The following is a 19,336-nucleotide window of genomic DNA, read 5'->3' on the forward strand; positions in this document are numbered from 1 at the left end:
CAGGCTCTTTTGCTCTCTATATATGTTTTAGTAAGAACACTCACATGGACAAACTCATATACAAGTGTACCTGTCTTGGGGTCTGTTTCTTTCACTAGATCTAGGCTAAACAAGTTTTGCCTTGAATTTTTATTATTTTATTATTAAATACTATATTTTCTATAATATGAGTAAAGTAAATTGGAATTGACTGCTAATTTCTATCATCATTTGACTTCAAAGAAAATTACCACACCATCTGTGCAAAGACACCACTCATGCACTTTAGAAAATTTGATATTGATTTGAAAATATTTCTGAAAGAAAATACCAATGATGCTGTCTCACTAAAAGAGAAAGAACACATTCAGTGTGACCTGGAGAAGCCTGGAAAAGCATATCTGCTCCTGCTGAACTATGGCCATATTTTAGGATACAAAAAGAAGGGAAAAGGAGGGGGTAGGGAGGGGGCCATGAAGGAAAAAAGGGTTTCAAGCTATCAGTTGCTTTTTGACTTGAAGCTCAGGGTGTTTGCTCATTTAACATGGGTAGGGAAACTCCTCCTGCTGTAGTATATTAACCCAAGTTTTGACCTCTAATCGATGTCTTTTCAATGTATAGGATCTTCATAATAAAGATAATGTAGAGCGTATTTGTGTGAAAGTGTTATCTACCACTAGCCATAAATTTGAGCCTTGCATTTTTCTCTGTAACATGTCAATATTTGTGACACTAACTAAACATATTTTATTCATTTGACAAGGATTGTTACATTATATTGAAAACTTTTGTTTCAATGTCACCACCTCCCCGTTTTGACTGATGGCAAGTTAGTTTTGTTAAAATGCACGGGGTGATAGCGTATGCTCCAGTGAACTTTCCCTCCTCTCAGCACCAGAGACAAAAACCTGCAGCTCTGCTCTGTGCTGGCAGCCATCTGGCCAGCTTTCTCTCAATGCCTGCCCCACACCACACTGCAGGCAAAATTTCAGGGCTCTAGAGCTCTGTGGAGCTATTCATGACATACCAATTTCACATTTTCTGCTTGTATGCTTGCAACAATAAATGCTAATGAGGACTATGAATGACATTTTTAAAGACAATAAAAAGGTCTCCAAATCCCTTGCATATGGAGACACTATTTTCTAAACTTCACCTTCTGTTAGGGAGCCATTGCACTCTAAAGGAAAAAAATAACCTAAGGAGAACAATGAGATGATCAAAGCATAACCGAGTCCTTAAGAATTCCAAAGAAAACAATGTTTGCAAAGCTAGCTTAATGACAGACAGATTTTATGCTGATGTACAGCACTAACACTTAAGCATAGTAACTCTCTTATTTCAATAACGCTGCTACTTCTTATCGAGGGGCTCAGAACTGGGGGGGGGGGGGGGGGGGAAGGCAGAAGTCATAGCAAATCCTCCCTTTCACTGATCACATATATATAACTCTACAAACCACAGACTTGGACTCAGCAATTACTAATCTCTAGATGAGTCCAAGAATATGCTAAATAAGCCCCAGAATAAACTGTAATTACTAATGGATTTGGAATGCTACACTTTCATAGAGATCTCTATGCTGACAAAGTCTGGCCAAGAGAAATATCAAAATCTATTTTCTTTCCACAAATCTGCATATGGCATGCTATTGCGGAGGGAAGGAAGGAGGGACGGAGGGAAGGAAGGAGGGAAGGAAGGAGGGCGGGAGGGAGGGCGGGAAGGAAGGAAGGAAGGAAGGAAGGAAGGAAGGAAGGAAGGAAGGAAGGAAGGAAGGAAGGAAGGAAGGAAGGAAGGAAGGAAGGAAGGAAGGAAGGAAGGAAGGAAGGAAGGAAGGAAGGAAGGAAGGAAGGAAGGAAGGAAGGAAGGAAGGAAGGAAGGAAGGAAGGAAGGAAGGAAGGAAGGAAGGAAGGAAGGAAGGAAGGAAGGAAGGAAGGAAGGAAGGAAGGAAGGAAGGAAGGAAGGAAGGAAGGAAGGAAGGAAGGAAGGAAGGAAGGAAGGAAGGAAGGAAGGAAGGAAGGAAGGAAGGAAGGAAGGAAGGAAGGAAGGAAGGAAGGAAGGAAGGAAGGAAGGAAGGAAGGAAGGAAGGAAGGAAGGAAGGAAGGAAGGAAGGAAGGAAGGAAGGAAGGAAGGAAGGAAGGAAGGAAGGAAGGAAGGAAGGAAGGAAGGAAGGAAGGAAGGAAGATGCCTTTACTCTGAGAAATGTCTTTCATATTAAGACAACTTCCCCTCATTACAAAGATTAAAAACACTTCCAGGAAAATCCACCAGGTGGAGCAAATACACAGCAATACAAAACATTTATTTATGCTTGCAATGCCATTTTCAACAGGGGGAAAATGGTTTATATGCAAATATTCTTACATATTGACCTCCCTTCTTCACCCTTTTTTCATTTAACGTATTTAATGTAGTATTCATTTACTAGATTTATAATGTACAAAAACTTTGTTCAAAGGGACCTTCACACAAAGTTATTGTTCCTGATAATATGAATTTGCAAACCTCAAGAGTCATCAGAAAGGAAGGGAAATTAAAGAATTGTATAATTAAAGAATTGTATAATTAAAGAATTGTATAATTCAACATATATATATATTTATTTTTTTATTTTTTCCAACAATATAAGGATATGGTTGTGCTAGTAAAACATACTGACAAGTATTCAGAAAATAAAGCTTAGTCTTATATCAGGCAGCAAAATCTTTGCACTGGCCTCCACTGCAATGGGCTGGAAATCTGGCTGTTCTGTGTGTCTGGTTATGTTTTTATACACACAGTAGTGCCCATAGCATCACAGCAGTGCCACTGTATAGCATGTTGGTGTTTACTATTAATGCTTTATTTTAGTATGACATCTGTCAACTACTGAGTAATTCCAAGAGGGCAAGTGAATGAGGACTGTAAATAAATATTTCAGCATATCTAGGACAGCTAAGTATTATTTCTCCATTTAAATTATTTGCTTTCCACAGCCAGGTGAGAAAGCCACCTCATCATCAAGTATTTTCTGTTTCCCTGATGAATTGAGAGGTCTAATGGAACAAAGGCAGGGGGGCAGATTTTAACATGAAGAGAACTAAGTCCAAACAGAACAGCGGTTCTGTTATGGATGAGTTTTCTCACAGTTATAATAGGACAACCCACTGGCAGACCATGTAATTGTTAAAATGCCAAGCAGTATTACCAAATGAACTGCTCTAATGCAGTTCAGCATCTGGAAACACAGCAGAATCAGTACACAGACTCATTCAACCCTTGATGATAGAAAACCATTATCATTTTTAAGAGACAAAAGAAAGGTGCTGATCTTAGTCAAATATTTTTCTTTCCATTGTTTCCTTAGTTATACCTTTCATCACATTTTTTTCTCACTTTTCCAATCACTGTCCTTTGTTTTCTCTCTGCTATCACAACTACTCCTAAATTCATGACTTGGGGCCACCTTCCCACTCTGCTACACATCTCTCTTCTCCAACATGACCTGTCTCTACTCCAGCTGCCTTGGACACTTAGCCTCTCCCACCTCCACTAACCTTGACAGCTAAAAGAAGTTCCAGAATTTCAAGATGTGAGTTCTACCATAAAATATTACCCACAATTAGCACATAAATTGAATAGCAACAGCCAGCACTCTAACACTGAGGGGAAAACACCATGCCAGTTAGGTTTCCATTACAAAACTAAGCAAGAGTTGTATCCACTTAAAGTGTTATTGAAGGAGCACATCAAGCTCCCTGGAAACACCATGTGTTGTCCTAATCTCTGTGCTTCTAGCCTGACCCAAAAGAATCCCATCATAGCTAAGGAAAATTAAAATACAAAACCTTTGTTTCTTTAGTAATTGGGAGAAGCCTTGAGGAACACAGGCCTCTAAATAAAACTTCACTTTATCTAATTGTGTTGTACTCCACATTGTGTTTTGTTGTAGCCATTCAAAAGAGAAGCAGAAAAATGCAAAGGTGATTATGAAGTGGAATTTCATACCAAGAGCAAATTACACCACTTTACACTAGGAGAATATCTGCAAAGAGAAGCCGTAAATGTTTGGGCACAATGCAAGGTGCCAGTTTTAATAAAGTCCAAACCATCTTGGGAACTATTATCTGCAAGAACTTTCCTTAAGCAGGAGTATCAAAGCAGAGGCTTGTGGAAATGGTCCAGATTTTTTTTTTTTTTTTAAATTTAAAACCATTATCACCATGGAATTTTTGAGTGGCAGCCCTGGTGTAAAGGCTACCATTTGTTATTTGTTATTTTCAAAAAGGCTCTAGGCATCCAATGGGAAGGAGGAAAGACAATGTGGTGGTTGTTGTCAGCACATGTCCATGGAGAACTTTTCAGTTAATGGACTGCTAGTTGAGGTGGGCCATGATTGGCTAGAGGTCATGGACAGTTCACTGGATTATGAACTCTGCGAAAAAAATAAAGGCAATTTAAACACTGGAAAAGAGGGACACAACTTACGTGACTTGTAAAGGTTTAACTAACAGACAGTGCTTTCATGAGAGAAACATAGAGACACAAAATTTCACTCGTGTACAAACCCTGTACATATATCATGTTCCATTCAGGAGCATGAGACTGCATGCACTTGCATAAACCATCATATGCATAAACCATCTTTTTTTTTCATCCTACAGATGAAAAGCAATGCTTATTTAAATTATAGCTTCTTTACAATATGACAGGACAGACATTTAAAACTAAAAGTAATCAACTTTTACTTAAAGGCACCTTTACACCAGAGTAACCTAGGGAGCTTTTACTGAAGAAAGAGGCTTGATTCTAAAGGTGAAAGATTTCTGTACATATTGAAGAGTTCGTTAGATCACAATTATCAATCTGATAACACTGTAACAGCTCTTTTGTTGCACCATCCCCTGGAAATCCTTTTCAGATGGGGGATTAGTGTCACAACAGATGACAATGACTCTTTGGTCCACCTGCTCTGTAGCTGACTCCTGTCTGTGACTGCATATGCACACTGAAGGCTACCTCTCTTACTCTCAAGTGTCCCCAAAATCTTTATCTGGCAATGTCTGCATGCAAGAAGGAAAGTACACTGTATACATAATACATATGTATTACGAATTTCCAATTAAATATTAGCAGGGAAAATCTAACTGCTCAAGATTCCAATCTCACCTACAAAGCACCCAAAATCTTTAACACCCAAAATGAATATGTTTGTCTGTGGGTATAACTCTACAGACTGGACCAAAAGCCTTCAGCATGAAAGGAAATGAAACCTTAGTTAATTTTCTGCTCTCCTTCTCTACTCCTGCAACCACAAATATCTTTCTTCGAATAGCTTCTGCCCACAACAATAAAAGGCTATAGCCACATGCTACACTCAGTTTTGCTGGAAGGCCTGATAAATTATGTTCCCTCCCTCTACTACCTGTACCCAGTGATTTTAAGTTCTACCAATACAACTATTTATACCACTATGTTATAAACTCAAGTATTGAAATTGTACAAATAACTGTAATATTTATTCTTCACTCACCATTCAAACAATAAGTTGTACTTTAATTCTTCACACACACATATAAAAAAACCAAAGCGAAACAAAACCAAACTAACAAAACAAAACCAGAAAAAAATAAAATAAAAAATAAACAAACAAACAAAACCTGAAACAACCAAACACCTATCCAAGGCCTGTGTAAACATACGGTACCTTTCAGCTATAGGCAGGAGCTTTACATCCCATGAACACTGTCCATCTATGGACCAAACCTGAACACTGCTTGTGACCTCCACAAACAGCAGCTATGAGGAGCAAGGACTATAACTGACCCTATCCCAACACTTTAAAACTGAAGACCAAATTGGACATCTAAGAAAATCACATGAACAATGAGAATGGAAGCATTGATAACTGCCACTACTGTTTTAATGGGCCAGAAACAAACACTAGCTTGGTTTGAATCCAGGGGACAAAGAAAAATAATGTTGCCAAGCATGCTTAAAATTACAAACTTAATATGCCAAGCATGATGATTATATAAATGATAGCTACAAAAAAATACCATTTTCAAAAGTTTAACTGTTGCACAGAACAAAATCCACCTCGAATAATTTGCTCCTCAGAAGATTTGATTTCTAAAAGTAAGAAGTCAAGCAAGAGAAGAAAGAATCAAATAAAAGAAAAAATATGTGAATTCAGAAGCAAAAGGGTTAATGTTTTGTTTCAGTCAGTGTTATACCAATGCCAGAATTACAAGGGAAAGACTAAAAAGAGCCAATTTTTTTCTTTATTATTATTATTCTTTAAAAGAAAAAAATCATGCCTATCTGTCACAGGGTTGTCCGGGCTGGAAGAACCGGCAGGAACCTCAAATTCCTGACCAAACCCTCTTCCACACAATGCCTCCTGAATGGAAGGAACCGAGGCCCGGCAGAGATAGCCCCCTGTCAGGAACCAGCCCTGACGTTTGCGGACAGACAGGGCTGGCCTCGCAGGATGTCAGAGCAGCAAACTGCTGTTCGAGATACTGGGTTTTCACACACTCCCAGCCTGGATGTTTTGCTCTTCAGGTAATTAAACAAGGAAACGGGGCTGCTGTGTACGAGTCTGACCCTTGTGCAGCGGCTCCGCGGTTCTGCACATCAACTTCCGCACCAGCCGCCCCAAGCACCAGCAGAGCCTTCTATTGCTGTTCTTGCCTCTCCTGACACCAGGCTCTGAAACAAACCCTCCTGGAAATATCTGCTGCTATTCCCTCCCTTCCCCACCCCCAGTTTCGGAAGGGCTGAATTATTTGCTCTGTTCCACGCACCTTGATTTCTCATAAAAATAAGGAAAAAATTAAAGAAATGGGTACTTGGATGTAGCTGCTCTTCAGCCAGCCATTCAAAATATTAAATTTATTGGGAGGAGGGGATGAACAGACAGAAAGATAAGGCAAGGGATTCCCAAATTAATGTTTAGTTTAAGGTCATTACTCAAAAAGATCCTGCAACATACTGCCAATTTGTTCAGCCAACAGCCAGACACTCACTTATTTAGAAATAAAAGTATTCTTATTTAAGCGTTATTGAAGAGTCTTTGTCTTACAAGAGGACATAAATCATAGACTTAGGCATTATAAAACTAGACCAATGTTTTCTCTCTCTTTTTCCCAAAATTTCAGAAATGGGAAAGGGCAGGTATTACCACCTATACTTGGCAGAAAACCCTACACAGGACTGCTCTGTGACTGACCTAGTTTCTACGCTCTTTAAGGCTATTTAAACAAAAATTATTTTTAAAAAAGGTAACACATTCCTACTTCTTTCTGAAAAATCCACAGAATAGAATACTGGCTGAAAAGAGAAGAGCCCAGAAGAAAGAGGACTACAAAAGCATGCCTGCTTGTCTGTGTTCAACACAAAGAACATTAAATGAAAACAACTGGCACGCTGCCAAATTCCTATACAGGCAAAGAGATTCAAATAAATTGATTTCACGCATCACACTGACCTGGGATCAGTGAGCAGTGGTACAATACACTTGCTGCTCCATGTGGGGCAAAGCCCATTAACGTTATCAGAGACACATTACACTGAGGGGCAGCAGGGAGGAGGGGCACAGAGAAGGAACCCAAACTCTGCAAATTCAGGAGGAAAAAATCACTTTGAAAAAGGAACCTGACCTGAAGCACTTGGTTTCAGTTTACTAATAAATATATCATATTGCAAGAGCTTGTCCTCTGCTCACCTCAGATGTTTCAAACATCATATTTTCAAATTAAAATAAATACTAATGTCAAACACATACACTCCCCTTACATTCTCCTTTTAACACAGTTATTCTCAAACTCACTCATTCTCTGTAAATTTCCTCCCTTCCCCATCCGCTAGCATTTTATATAGATTATGGGTTATTTTCTTTGTACTTCAAAAGCTGGATTCCTGCCCAGGATACTCTTACTGGCTCAGAAAGCAAGCTGGAGAAACCAGCCACTGCTCTCAACTGGCCCAAATCAACCTGACCTAAAGAGAAAAATGCTTTATTTGCAAGGTAGCAGCGAGCAGGGCACCAGAGTCCTTTGCAGAGTCACCCGTACATGCTCCCACATAGCAGGGGGCTGTCTCCAAAGCAGTATTTTGAATTTCACTTTCTTACTAATGTGAAGTAACCCATGTTTGCTGTGGAGTCTGTCCTTGTCATCCTGGCTTTGTTTTTCATTAAGTTCTCCCACATTCCAATCAAGAGCAATGCCAGCAAGCCACAGGTCTGCACCACATGAACAGATGAAATTCTGATTGGAAGGACAATTCACTGTAATACACTTGGTACTCTTCTGCATCTGTGATATGTTTTATGGGGACTTTATTATTTTCACTGTGCTCCTTAAGACACTCTGGTAAGAAAACAGTTGTTTTGAAGATAAAAAAAGGAAGCCAAGAGAAGATGACTTTGCAATAACAAAAGAAAGATGAGGATGCTTGAAAGGGGTCACATCAGCAGAAGCAGTCATTACTACAAGAGGCCATTGCTTCAAGGGGGCAATATACTCAAAACACTTCTTTTTTGCCTTTCACTACATTTAGGTTTCAGACAGCAAGTCAAAGCTTCTTGGGCACATCAAAGTCCAAATTAAGTTCAAATAGTGTTGGCACAATCTCTAATTACTCACTGAAATATAAAACAAAAAAGTCAATGAAAATGTGGAACTTCTTGGCCATTTAAGATTAAAATTTTTGAGCATGTCACAAATACATCTAAATGTAGCCACTTTACCCAGTCACTTCAATACATGTAAATGTCAAAATGGGAATGGCCAAAGATCTAAAAACTGTTAACCACCACTAATCACTCTCTGAAGAGCTACAAAGCAGTTCTGAATTCTTCATTACCAAGGTGAAAACTATACAATATTGCTGACTCTGTAAGAGGTGTCACATAGAGCTGTGTTTATTTAGGTATAAGGCCACAATTGATAGAATTGCACGGGGAAGGGAATCATGCAGTATACAGCAACTTCACCATAGCAGAGATGTGCCTGCACCCAGACAACACAGAGAGCACAACCCGCACAACAGTGAACGAGAGGGATAAGGTGCTGTTCCCTCCCTTTTATGAAAACTTTATCAACCACCAGACCAGTTGGACTTTATAGAGATGAAGTGAATTTTAGTCATATTAATTCCCTTTCTTTAACTTAATAGTATTAGAAAATAAACCTTTCTCCCAAGTTGTAGGAAGTTTCCATTATCTTGCACGTGCTCTGACAGCAATAAACCACAATAAACTTCCCATTAGTATGCCAGCACTGTATCCTTCAGGCATGACATCTTTACATTTACACTTATTTATTTTTTAAATCCTTTATGAAGACCCATATGGCAAAAGAAACCAACTAACAACTACCTGTACAGGGTACATTTGCACTTTGAAAAACAAGACTGTAGATAGTAAAAAGGAGAAATTATGCTAAATAAGCAAAATCAAAACACAAGAAGAAACCCTGCTAAGATTATTCATTCTCTTCCAATGCTGCCTGAGTACATGATGGTCCCACAAAAGCATTTATTTGTTTTAAACTGAGCTAGGAACTCAAGTTAGAATGCAAATTCATTTTTATTTGGATTTAATTTTTTAAAAGTATGCTCACACAGGTGCACAAAACCTTGCCACAAGGAGATGTGCAGAGGCTCCCGCTGCCTCTCTCAGCTGTTCTCCATCTTCCCACACCCCAGAGGCAGAGCAGTGTGGGCCATGGTGTCCCAGGTGGGACAAGTAATATGATCAAAGCTAAGCTATCTTTAAAACTATCCAGGGCAAAGCCAAGGAGTACTCAGACACTGTTCATCTTATTTTGGTACCAGACTCTTATCTATACTCCATTATGTCAGGTGATACGGTCCAACACTGAGAAAGAAAGTTATCTAACTGTTGGAAAGCACTAAAATCAGTTTAGTAGTTTCTTGCCATCCAGATACACACCATTTTAGAAGAAAAAATGTAGTTACAGTAGAGACAGGAATGACTGTCATAGGTTATCTAGAAATTTTGTCCAGCAATAGCAGATTTACTTTTCTAGTACATTAAAAATCTTTGCATATAAGAAGCAGAAATATCCATTATTATCATCTCAGTCAAATTTATCACAGATTCCCAGTTTGATGCAATGAGTTTACAGAGGATTCCACTAAATTACAACCAACCATTTTGCCAATGTGATTACAACTGTCTTTTAACCTGGTTGCAAATACTATTCCAGTTCACAGTTCAGAAAACTGAACGTCACTATTTCCACAACCCAGCCAAGTAATAATACTGACATGACAAATAAAGAGCAACTATGTCATTAAAAACACAGAATGAATCCCAAAGTTACAAATTTCACATATATGTATTTAAGATTTTAGAACAGTCATGACTGATGTATTTTATTAGCATTGCAATACTCCTTCTCACTGGTATTAAACAAAGACAGCACCTTCATTGATTTAGGCAGACTCTTTGGCGCTGAAGGGAAAGATTTCTTTTATAATTACAGTTTACAAGGCAAGGTACAGTCATTAAATACACAGGAATAACTTCTAAAAAGTATTCACATTATAAAATCAAATATTTTTCTGTTCCTTACCTTGACAAAATTCAAAGTTCCCTTTTTTCCGGCAGTCACCTATCACTAAACTCAGTGCTCTCCAAGTGTTTCTTTTGACAGATATCATTCTCCACCAATCGCTCTAATTTCCTCTTTCCTTTTCTGACTGGGACAGATATTATGCTCACCAGTCCAGAGATCAATCTTTTCTATTGACAACAACAAATGAAGAAAAAAAAAAAAAAAAAGGAAGAAAAAAAAGAAGAAGCATATATCACAGCCAGTTTGAAGCACCACACCCCTTCATTTGCATGATAATAGTAGACTTTTAAATAAAAAGGGAGGACAGAAACATTATTCTAAACCAAATAACCACATTTTATTAGCTAATATAAGGTACTACTTTAAACCGTATTAATTCTTCAAAAAAGGTTGTTGCATAACTCAGTTAAAACAGCTGACATATAGCAGGCAACAAATTAAGGGTAGCCTATGTTCTACCTATTAGTTAATTCTGTAAAAACTTCTGGGTTTAAATACATTCAGATAATATAAAATATTACATACTTTACCTGATTCAACAGAAGCTCTAGAGAATCATTTATTAAATCAATATGTTTACTAAAAATAGAGATCTTCCAATTTATGCATCACTATACTAAATTGGATTTGGAAGTCATAACAGCAAACACATTTAAAGAAAGGCAAATCAAAAAGCTATTGATATATTTACAAATCATCTTCCCACTTTTGAAAAGGCAATTTCCCTCCCACTCCAACACCTAAAAAACCTGTTTATTTGGGTTACACAATACTCTGCCATTTGTGTAAGTCTGCATCACAGTGCTCTCAGTTTTTCCAAGGCATTAATATGCTTTTCAAGGGTTCATAATTATGTCAAGACAGAAAGTTTTTTCCAGAGCCAAGCACATACAGTTACATACATGCTTCAATCTACAATCACTATTCAAGTATTTCGGGACATCAAGTTAAGCATGCACAAGGATCCGGCCACAGCTCATGCATCTAACCCAGAATCCAGCCCAGACCCTCTCCTGGACTAGATCTTTCTGCAAAAAAAACTTGCCCAAGGGCATTTGCAAAAGATCACATTTGTGTTTGTGATAGAAATTGCAATCTTTCCCACAAACAAGCACCCTTCTCAAATCAAAACAAACCTTCCCAAGCTAAGGTTACAGAATAAAGGAGTTCACCAAAGTCCTATCTTTCTTTCCAACGGTCGTGGTCGGACATTTCCCCATAGTCATGAGAGAAGCCAAAATTCCACTGATTTCAGTGAAAACAAGTGGTAAGGACTGCAGGACTCTATCCAGAATTTGGAAATTGTGGAGCTCTCAAAGTGACACAACTGCCTTTGGCATTTGGAAAATAACTTCCAAAATATGGTTAGGACTCCACAACTAGGTTACAATAACAACTTTTATAAAATTATTATTTTTATTTTGTATGTAATTCTCTAGTTGTCACAATATTCTTACATAGCCAATATATTTATCTTTCAGTTGTGCCCTAGCATGAATTGTGTATTTTTCGATTGCCCAGACTTTTGTGTAACACTTTAAATTTCCATAAAAGCATACAACATTCTCTGAATTGCTGTTATTGTTTGATTTTTATGGTCATAAACCCATGTCCCCACCAAAACTGAAAAATCCTGCACTGACCAAGTGGCCCTATTAATTTCACTGAGATCATTTAAACATTAAGTTTTCTACCAAGTGACAATCTGGCTGAAATACTGTCTTATAGTGGAATATTCAATTAACATCATATCTTGGATTCAGAGTTGCACAGCAGACATCTGTAAAGATACATTCATGTTTTGCTAACCTTTTCTAATTTGGCCACTAGAAACAATTATGGTCAAATACGTTAAACTATGTAATATATACAAATTCAATATTTCTGTCTGCCAAATAGTATACTCTTTTTTCATGGCTGGTAAAAGATTTTAAGAATCTTACTGTAAAAAAGTTCTTATTTAAAAAAAAAAATCTGTCATCAACTTTACAATGAAGACATCAATTTGCTACTCTTCCTTTGTTTCAGACCCATGTTCATTTTTTCTATATGCCACATTTTCCAAAGTGATGGATGCATTTTGCTATACCCATTCTACACTAATCTCCTTCTTTAAATGTATTTTTGCTTCCTGAATTGTAAGCTGCTGCTGTTGTTCAACTATACATGCAAAACTGTCTAATGTCTGAACTTCACTGAAAGCAGAATGCCTCAAACAATTTGTAGTCTTACATGAGTGTTATAAAAAAGGATCAACATGTTGTATTACCATGGAAATTTTGAAAAACATACTTTCCCAAACAAATATTACTTTTTCTCAATGGTATGAAATAATGAAAACCACATGTGTAAATCTGCGATCCGTGCAGTAGTTCAAGCTGCAGCTAATAGAAAATACAGAGAGTGAACTCTGCCATATAAAGGATTCTTGTTACAGAAATATAATGTGAAAACCAGATGCAGACAGAAAACCTTAATCACAGATGGGAATGTAATCACTGGCATACAGAATACTTTTTTGATCAATCTCAACCATATGAGAAATGTATTTATTTTCTAAGGAATGCAATAACTCTAGAGAGTCTTCTATTTGAATTCAGTTAACCTCATATTCATAGTGCTTTTATCTTGTATGTGTAGAGAAGGGGGATATAACTTGAGCCAAGACTTTTAGAAGAGCTGTTGGCCCTGGCAAATCATTCTTGTATCAGCTTATCTTTCAAGGAATTAATAGGATGTAAAAACTACAAATATCAGGATCAGCCTCAGATGAAACCAGCCATTATTGTACTTCCTAGCTACTGCCAGAAATCCCTTCATCACCTAAGCACTTCCCCAGTTAAATTTTCCCTTTAATATGTGGTTCTTCAGAAATATAACGCTGAGAGAAAGCACACTGTTGCACCCAAGTTCTGTGAATCAGAATCAAAACAGAATCACAGAATCTGTGCAGTCCTACTGCAAAGAATAAAAAACTTTATAAAGCGTCATCAGCACAAAAACAAATTTACCTGGGGCTGCCTTCTAACTGCTGAAAGTCCCTCCAAACATCCTCCCGGGGGCTAGCAGGAAACAAAGGACCACAGCGCAGGGCAGCTATCCAGCTCCATCAAGTATCCTAAGCTGCCGACTGCCTTCTACCAGCTATCCACACCAATGCAGGACCAGGGTAACTCCTGACAGTTTTCACTGCTGGTGACATTACTACTACAGTAGTAGTAAGTGCATCACATTAAATAGGGACTGATACCTCAAACTGCAATATATACTAAAAAGAAAAAAAAAGAACCAAAACCAAAACCACCAACTTGTTCTAGGAAATAAAACTATAGAAAGAAAAGGCATTCAGAGATAAGGCCTCCAGGGTCTTGGGTACCAGCAGTGGCAGTTTTACTTCCTGGCAGTCCCTGATCCCTGCTGCACCCACTTCCCAGATGCACCCACTCTACCCAAGAATACACAGCACTGCCTGTCACAGTTCACAACTGAGCTTATTAAGGCAACCTAAAGGTGGTATAAATTTATTTTAATAGTGTAATTTAACAAAAACCACAATGATTTGGTAGCTGTTACACCAGGGCAGAGAGGGTTTGACAGAAACACTTTGACAGGCACAAGGTAGGCAGATTCTCCCTCTCTTGTAGCCTCTAAGTCCATTTGCCATCATCTCATTTTAGGTGCCTGCAGTAAGAAGACACAGTCACTTCAGTACCCTATGACAGGGATCCCAGAAATAGCACTTCACAGGTGTCCATCAGACTAACTCTGCTGAAGTTCCTGTAAAGATGATTTCTTAATTGAATTGTAATGCTAGATGAATTTTGAAGTCTGCTAGTTGTTTTTTTCCTCCCATGTTATTATCTACCAAATCATTTGATAAAAATACTTTGATTCCACCACCACAACAAAACAGTTTTTAAAGCATCTTGTCTCTTCTGAGACTTAACTTTAAATTTCTGAGACTGCAGCACTAATAAATATCGCAGAAGTCAACATTTAACAATAAGTAATATGGGCTGGATATGCTTGTCTTATTTCTAAACAAGCATGCCTAGATTAATAATAAACTTTGGCCAGATACATATTTTCATTTGCATGTTTTTTATATAGCATCATCATCATGTGTGTGTGTAGAGTACTAAAAATGGAGTGAAATCTTCCAGCTGAAAACAGTTCCACGTGACAAAACAGAGAGGGATCCTGAAAACTCCTGCTTCATGTCATGTGTGTGTGTGCCTGTGTCTTTTTTTTTTCCTCTCATCTAATTTCATCTGTGAGAGACTGTCCCTAGAGGACAAGACAAGAGAGAACCAATTATATCCAGCGGTTGGTTTCTCCAAAATGAAGGCATCTGTTCCATGCCAACGACTTCCACACGGAAGAAAAACAGAACTTTGAAGGCATCTGCGTTCATGGTTGACAGTTGCAGATCTCAGGGTCTACTGTAATTGCCCAGCTGCAAACGTGATTTGGTTGCTGCTGTTGTCAGCTGATCTCCTCGCAGTGAAAAGAAGGGAGCTTAAATAGCAAATAGCTGGATAAAAATGAAATATTCTTCCACAATACTGACACCTTCTCCCTTCTGAAGGAGGTATTTTTTTCCTGGTACAATGTGTTTGATGGAAGTAAATTGCATAGTGGTTCTTAAACTAATATTTTACAAAATATTCTACATTAAAATGCTATTCTTTAAATAATGTATTGGTCCAAGTACAATGTGTTCTTTATTATCTGCTAGCATTTCAAGCTGGTATTTTGTAAGAGTGATTCAGAAACTAGTGTGATTCACCAGCCACATAAGCCTGTAGCCCACCTTATTTAGCCAAGTAATCTCAGCAATAAGAAGAGTACACCTGAGCAGAAGCTCAGAATTTTCACCCCAAATGCATATGGCAGATGAATAACTTGTATATTTATTACTCAACTCACATCAATTCCAACTTGAGTGAATACCTTCCAAAATACACTTAATAGAAACATTACTGGTAATTCAAAATCTGGTCTACAGCACTGAGTGCCACATTTGCAGTGAGATACTCCGTAATACTGTGCACCTTCACTTCTACAAAAATCAAGCAAGCTGCTAACAAGAAGCTCATATAAAGGAGCAAGACCCTAACTGATTTTCTGAAACACAGGATTGAGTGCCATTCAGAGATCCATGACTACTGATGGTGCAGTTGCAACAAAGACAATTAAAACTGGCCTAAGCAGAAAATACACTGACATTCTCCATCCTCTATTCAGCAGATAAAAGTGAATCATAGTTTCCGGAAATATTTCATGCACCTCTTGAGTTTTTGTAGTTTGCTTACCTAGGACTTTTTATGAATATCTTAAAAGAAGGAAAACAGTATATGATAGGAAAATGCTTTTTTTTTAATAGAATTCTTTGTTATTCTGTTGGATTCCAGTAGCAATGCCAAACATGCCCTGCAGCAACAGCATTCAGCCCTCCCAGCCAGGTAGCCACTCAGCTTAAAAAAGGACAGTAAGGATTCCCAGACAGTCTCCTTTGCTTGGCACATACCTCAAATTATTATGAATGCCTTAAGTAGTGAACCTGGGGGAACACAGTAGGCCTGACACTTCCTGACTACTTCTAAATTCCCTCCAGGAAGGACAAGAGTTGGGAGTGAGGACAATTAACACAGCCACCTGTTTCCTGTGACCTCCTGAGGGGCAGACATCACCACTGATGACTTGCTCTGGCAGTGTCACTGAGGTCCTGCCCATCCTTCTCTTCCCAGAGAAGCCATGGAATAATAAAAACAACAGCAGCCAATAATAACTGTAATAGATGGTGAAATTTACACCTGGACTTAAAAACAAATGAAAAAACAAAAGAGAAAATTAACATTAGAAGCTCCCCATGTGAAGAAGGTGGGACCAATAAATCCCAGAATGAGGAAGGAAAATTATACATTGATCCCCTCCTTCCAACTACTGTAGCTGGCATTTACTGTAGCTGTGCACTTCTCGGGAAAAACAGACAGACAGCCATCTTAAACACAATTTAAAACAGATCTTGGGATACACAAGCTGAATCCTGGCCTAAAGGACTCAACAGGAATCTGCAAGTATTATTACAGAAGGAAAAAACTTTTTCTCTCCTTTATATGGAAGTCTTGTCAGGTAAGTCTGTGATTTACAATTCAAAAAGAATGCCTTTGCTTTACACTGAGACCTGAGCTAGCCAATTTTATTAGGGTGAGATCTAGATCTAAGTCTGAGAACTGATCCAAGAAAGTATTGTCAAGATCACAGACGTGAGATTGTGAGATGGGAGTACAGAAAACCTGAAGGTCCAGCTCCTCAGACTGGCATTTAAACTAAAGAAACACTGTCTTCAGTGAGAACTGGGTATGGGAGTATCACGGAAGATCTGAGCTCCAGTATTTTAATTCAATGTTTACAAGCTCTGCTGATCCATGGAGTTGCATTAATTTATCATGGTGCACATGAAATTTGTACAGCATTCAGAAACTACCTTGGGCTATTCAGTTCAGTAGGATGGTTTCCTTATCCACCTGTAGGACACTTTAATACAGGTTGCAGCCTGTTTTTCTAGCATTAAGTGGTTTGCCATCAAGATTTAAAATAATAAATAGTAGAGTCATGAAACAGGTTTTGCTTAATGGTTCCTGGAACTCAGTGACTTCACTCACTAAAACACTTTCTATAACATTACCCTTAAATACTTTTAGCAATGTCACCATTAAAATAAAATAAAAAAATCATCCTGGCAGTACCATCCATTGACAACACACCCACAGGCGCCATTATTCCCACATTTGTTGGCAGCTTTTTCTGGCACCATTATGCTTTAATGGCTCTGGCAACAAACCCCACCTGGATTTCACTGGAAGCGCTCCTTTGGAGCACTCTTCCCAAATATCCTCTGCAGCATTCTGTCTCCTCTGTTGCACCCTAATCATCCCATTTTCTGGCAATAGCCTCACCCTCTCACTGTCAAAGCCTGAGCTGGTCTTGGGGAGTTCTCTTCCTGAACTTATTTAATGCATGTATAATTCAATGTTAGGATGAATTTTCCAAGAGGATTTCAGGGCAGTATCTTAGCTGCTCAGGTTGGATGTTCACTCACATCCCAGCTTTAAAATTCATTTTATTACATTCCAGTAGCACAATGTGACCAAACCAATGGGACAGTAAAGCACAGGTACAAAATGCTATATAATCTGATGTTTAATCAGAGAGTTTGTTAAACCTTGTGACTCCCAGAAAGCACACACAACTTTACTCAACATGCTACACAACCTGTCATGGTAACATGCAGAACCAACATTATGATATTGCCATTACCAAAGCAAAAGAAGCAAAACCAGAAAAGGCATTCCGAAAAATAAGCAGTTGTGGGGAAAAAGTGGTATTTTTTGTGGGCTGAATTGTTGGTTGGTTTTGTTATTTTTCCGGAGCTATTTAAAATGACACCTGGGCCACAACCAAAAGGGGCACCTATGGGGTCACCATCAGAAATCAAAAATTGTAGACAGCAGATCTCCAAATAAAAGGCACCACAAAATAAAAAAGCAAATGGTAATACCAACTACTTTTGTAAACTGCATATTAGCATCCAACATGGCAGACATACATAAGCCTCCTAGAGCTCCGAAAAGAACTACAGCCTGGTACAATTTGTAATAGTCATACAACCACCGCTTCAGATGCTTGCTTGAATTCCTGGGCTTTACTCTCTGTACCAACTCAGCTCTTTATAAATGATACCTATTTTATTACACACTGCTGCCTGCCACCATGTGCATATTAATTCCACTCCACTAGGTGGAGTCTTCTGTCTTTCCAGACTGCAATCCAATTTCCAAAAGAACCTATTCTCTACCCTCTGTGAACTTTGCACATTTTACTTTACTATAAGCACCAGAGTATACTTGTCTTGATAGACATAAAGCTGGCAATGAATCAAATGCCTTCCAAAATGATTAAAGAAATCATGAGCTATCCCATGAGGATCCCAAATCAGCATGTTACAATATGGGATCTTGCAGGAATATCGTTGCTGTACAGTTCTGTACAACACAATTGTACTTTCACAAACATTCCATTCAATAAATAATACTGAGTATAAAAACATATCCCTTAAGTAAGTCACCATATCACACATGCCCAAGAACTACATATAAACAAACCCAAGTTTCAGAACTTCTATTAAATTCTTCTTGTGTATCCTGAAATACTTCCGAGTATATAGGATGCCTTCCTTTTCCAAGCATCCCAAAATGTGTTACAGAAAATGAGAGGGAACATTAAAGTATTCACATTTCCATTCACAACCAGTGGAGTTCAATATGGCAACTATTCAACAAGAACAGCAAAGCTGTATGCAGCATTTCTGGCAAAGATTAAGAAAACAGAGCACTCCCATGAATGTGTTCAGAACATTTAGATAAGAAAATCTGGACACCCTGCATCCAGCTATAATCTTTCTGTTGGGGCTGGGTTCCACCCCAACCCCTGTGGAAAGTACCAGAAAAATCCCATGACCAAAGCAGAAAGCTCCTTGGTTTCAAAACTCTTCAGGTAGGCAGTCTCTACTCTCACACACTGCTGCCAGAGCATTTGCTCGGCAGTATCTGCGAGCAGAAAGCCCCACGCAGGCACCAAGCACAAACGCGAGGCTCCCCGAGGCTCTCACATCCCTGGGTCAGCCGAGGTAGGGCCTCCTCAGCGCCGCTCCTGCTGTTGGCAGATATCACAAGCTATTTAAGGCTACAGACATTTTGCCCCAA

The 19,336-nt window shown here is 38.5% G+C and overlaps 1 protein-coding gene across 8 annotated transcripts in view; it reads right to left on the bottom strand.

The window, feature by feature from the left end:
- The window catches only part of RUNX1T1 (RUNX1 partner transcriptional co-repressor 1), a 116,474-nt gene that overhangs the window by 85,564 nt on the left and 11,574 nt on the right, over positions 1-19,336 (bottom strand). For 4 of the 8 annotated variants that reach the window (XM_058832095.1, XM_058832088.1, XM_058832090.1 and 1 more), the window contains exon 2: positions 10,566-10,735. The exons of 3 other annotated variants lie outside the window; for them this stretch is intronic. In XM_058832095.1, coding sequence (XP_058688078.1) covers positions 10,566-10,653 — 88 coding nt within the window. In that variant the 5' untranslated portion in view covers positions 10,654-10,735. Of the gene's footprint in view, positions 1-10,565; positions 10,736-19,336 lie in introns of those variants that run through there. One more of the 8 variants, XM_058832092.1, reaches the window with a different exon arrangement.

Source organism: Poecile atricapillus, chromosome 2 (genome assembly GCF_030490865.1).
Source record: "Poecile atricapillus isolate bPoeAtr1 chromosome 2, bPoeAtr1.hap1, whole genome shotgun sequence".
NCBI lineage: Eukaryota > Metazoa > Chordata > Aves > Passeriformes > Paridae > Poecile > Poecile atricapillus.